At 49.2% G+C, this 3,580-nt stretch overlaps 1 protein-coding gene across 1 annotated transcript; it reads right to left on the bottom strand.

Annotated features, from left to right (window-relative positions):
* Positions 1-920: 920 nt before the first annotated feature.
* Positions 921-1,722, bottom strand: Ccdc182 (coiled-coil domain containing 182). The gene has a single exon (XM_032911995.1). The coding sequence runs from the start codon at positions 1,693-1,695 to the stop codon at positions 1,237-1,239; it is 459 nt and encodes a 152-aa protein (XP_032767886.1). The 5' UTR covers positions 1,696-1,722; the 3' UTR covers positions 921-1,236.
* Between the last annotated feature and the right edge of the window lie 1,858 nt (positions 1,723-3,580).

A 3,580-nucleotide genomic window follows, 5' to 3' on the forward strand; every position in this document is an offset into this window, starting at 1 on the left:
AGTCTGAGTAAAAGAGGAGAATGAACAAGGCCGTACCGGAAGGTCAGAGGGCACGTGCCAGGCTGCAAGCCCTGGACTAGAGACATCCAACTGCTCAGTGTCGCCTCTGGCCACCAGACCCCTCAGGCTTGATGTGTGGCAGCCTCTGAGAAGGGCCGGAGAAATAATGTATGAATCAGGGAAACCAGTTGATTGTAAACACAAGTCACAGTGACTGCTAATGGCCTCGAGCCACACATGTGATTGCTCCAGTACCCCAGAAGGAGCCAGTCCAAAAACAGTCTGATTGGTTCAGAGGCTTGTGAGCCTGCAAGACTGTAAATGATTACACACTAGGGGCCTGGGCTTGGAGCACTAGCCATTCGTTAACACAGAGAGAGCACAGAGGCGAATGCCCTGGCTTTGCCCGTTAGTTTACCGTTTGAAACAGCGCTGTCCTGCCCTCAGGAGGGGCCTCGGGGGGGGGGGCAGATGGTAGAGGGAGGGATACACTGTTTGATAAATGACCAGACACCCTAACAACTACCGTTCAGTGAGTCAAATGAAGGTGTCAGTTTCACTGTTTTATTGTGCGAACTTATGGGTGTCGCCTCCTGTGCCCTGGAGTACAGCGAGTTCTATCATCAGAAACCTAACGGGAACAGCCCATCTTCAGGCTAAATGGAGAGGAAGCAGAGTTGAACCAAAGCAGTAAGGAGAAGAGAGAAACAATAGTCCAACCTTGTGAGAAGACTGAGATGGCTCGGTCAGGAATTACACAAATCCAGCCGACTGAGTCCATTTTTAGGATATGGGCAAACCCTCTCACTAAGCCTCCAGCCTGTCTCAGTGTAGAAAACACATGGACAGGTCTCAGTCAGCCAATTGTCAAGTGATAACGCACGAAAGCCTGGAGTCATTAAAAGAAAGGTAAATCTGTTCAACACAACCGGTTTAAGAATGTACAAGAAAAAAATGCTACTGCATCCAAGCAACCGAACCATTACAAACCGGGAACAGTTCGAGGTGACCGTTACAGGTCTGACTTAGTGTCTAGGGACTCCTTCCCTGCCGAGGCTGGATAAACGGAACTTCACCCGAAAACCGTATTGAGGTCTTTTTTGCCTCTCTGCATGGTGTTATTTTGGTAGCAGGAAAGCAATAAAAATGGGGAAAGGGGAATAAATGGGGACTTAACGTTTGTCCTTCCATTAAAAAACAATCTTGCTCGCCAGCTCAGATGCACACGAGGGCCGTTCAGTCGGCCTGGCTCTTTTTGATGACTCTCTGCGGGTCGTGGCTCCTGACCAGCATCTTCTCCAGCCGCTGGCAGTGTTCACGAAGCTGCTTCTCCCGGGGCAGGAGGAAGGTGAGGACCTTGTTGCGAACTATGCCGCGGTCCTCCTCCTCCCTCAGCCGCTGCTTCACTCGCGCTGCCTGTTCCTCCTGCTGTGCCAGAACCCCGCTCATCTGGCAGAAGGCGTCCTCCAAGTATCGGATGGCCTTCAGCGCCTCCTTCTTGAAGTCCTCCAGCTCCGCTTGCACCGCGGTCACTTTCTGCTGCAGGATCTCCAAGTCGGCCGGCAGAGGGAGATAGGAGGGCCATGATTGAGACAGGGAAAGGTCCCCAGACTGGAGCCCACTCTCTACCATCTTCTTGCCCTGTAAGGTATTCACCTTCATAAGAATGGACCCTGCCTGAAAGAGGGCTTCCATTATCTCCTTCTGCAGAGAGGAAGCCAAGAAACTGAGTCCAAGAGATGTTTGGGGGACTAGAGGCACTATCATTTGAAGTGGATAGACCGCGACTCATTATGACATCAAGACCCTTCAGCCAATCAGAAGGAAAGCCCCAGTTCACTATTTTGCATATTGTAGCGTTTTGGGTTGGTAACCTACAGTTTTACGTGCGCTTCCCCAAGTCTCCTGAAATGAAGCTTCTCAATAATTCGTCACCCTGTCAGAAGAACTAGAGTTCAAGCGTTCCTTTAACCCCAAGAGGAAGCCAAATCCGAGGGAGTGGAGAAAACTGGCCAAGTCAAGGCAAGCCAGGTCGGGTTCACTGGCTGCCAAGAGTGAGCAGCTCCCACCCAATAAGGCGCATGGATGATTTTATGGCCTGGTGTCGGCTTCTTTCAGCCTGACCAATAGAACAAAGGCATTCTAAGAAGTAACGGCTGGTTTTCTTAAGCTGTAAGATGCTAAAGGAGTAATCCGATCCCAAATCCATATTCCTGCAGTGGCTAGACGATGTCAGATTGCATAGATGATCTACTTGTTGTGATAAACATGTTTGCTCTTGAAGGGTGGTCCACAGACTTGTCTGTAGGATAAAAATGAGCCATTCAGGGTCGGGGATTTAGCTCAGTGGTAGAGCGTTTGCCTAGCAAGCGCAAGGCCCTGGGTTCGGTCCCCAGCTCCGAAAAAAAGAAAAAAGAAAAATGAGCCATTCATATTTATTCAGTTAAAGCTTCCTGAGTGCTCGCTGGGTTCTGGAACTAGGGAATGAGCCTAAGTACTATTTCCCAACATTCCTGGAGGGTGGCAAGTAAGAGGAGTGTGTATACGGGTAAACCTTGTGGGTCTGCCTGGTTACTCTAACAGAGGCAAATGTTTGTAGCCACAAGCGGCTTGGTGGAGAACAAGACGGCCTTTGCATATTGTAGTCTCTTGCCCAGACCTCCTACTAGGATTCCAAACATAAACATCTCCCTAACAACCAGCCCGGAAGCCAATCCATCTAGAGCTAGATAAATTACATCTTCACTCAAACTGGTTCCTACTCTGCCATCCTACCAATGACTCTACCTGAGACAGCAGCCACAGTAGCATCTAGTGCCAAGGTTTAAATGTCTGTCCCTTTCCCAAGGCATTTTGAAATTCTGTCATCCTATCAGTATTGAGAAGTGAGGGGCTTTCTGAGGCAGAGTCTATCAGATGGGTGGTGCCATTTCTAGAATGGGTTCATTATCATAATAATCTCTGCTTGACCCCTTTTCTGTTTCTCTTGCCACCTTCCCCTTCCTGCAACGGGTACTTTCCATATAGGAAGACATAGCATGAGTCTCCTCGCCAGACCCCAGCTCCTTGATTTTAGACTTCCCAACTTCTGGAATTACAGAACTGTAGGGAAACACATGTTTTGCTGCTGTTTTGTTGATCTCTTAGCCTCTGATACTTTATTTTGTCACTGCAGAACAACACAGAGTAAGCTCCCCGGAATCGAGCTAGACTCTGTCACTTCCAAGTGACTTCAAAGACTGTTAGGTCTCTAGGCAACCTATCACCCGCCTTCCCGCACTGGAGTCCAGGCTTCACCACTTAGAAGCAATGTCTCATTAGTGAATCACCTTACCCCCTGGAGCCCCTGTTTCCTTCTCTGAGTTTTCGAGAGCTGTGGTATACAGCTCTCTGGGAGAGAAAATCTCTGATGTGAAGCTGCAACCAATCTCCACAGGTTAAATACTCCCAGCAAGGATAGTTTCAAGCTCCCAACTTGCTGTCCCGGAAGTGAAAAACCATGTGAGCCCTCCTCAGCCTGGATAAGTCAACTCTAGCACAGAAGGGCCCATGGGTCTGCTGCCTTCTTCTCTGAGATGTC

The sequence above is a fragment of the Rattus rattus genome, chromosome 9 (assembly GCF_011064425.1).
Source record: "Rattus rattus isolate New Zealand chromosome 9, Rrattus_CSIRO_v1, whole genome shotgun sequence".
In the NCBI taxonomy this organism is placed as follows: Eukaryota; Metazoa; Chordata; class Mammalia; order Rodentia; family Muridae; genus Rattus; species Rattus rattus.

Coding starts and splice junctions, on each gene's coding strand:
- Ccdc182 (XM_032911995.1), bottom strand. CDS start 1,695: ATGGAAGCCCTCTTTCAGGCAGGGTCCATTCTTATGAAGGTGAATACC.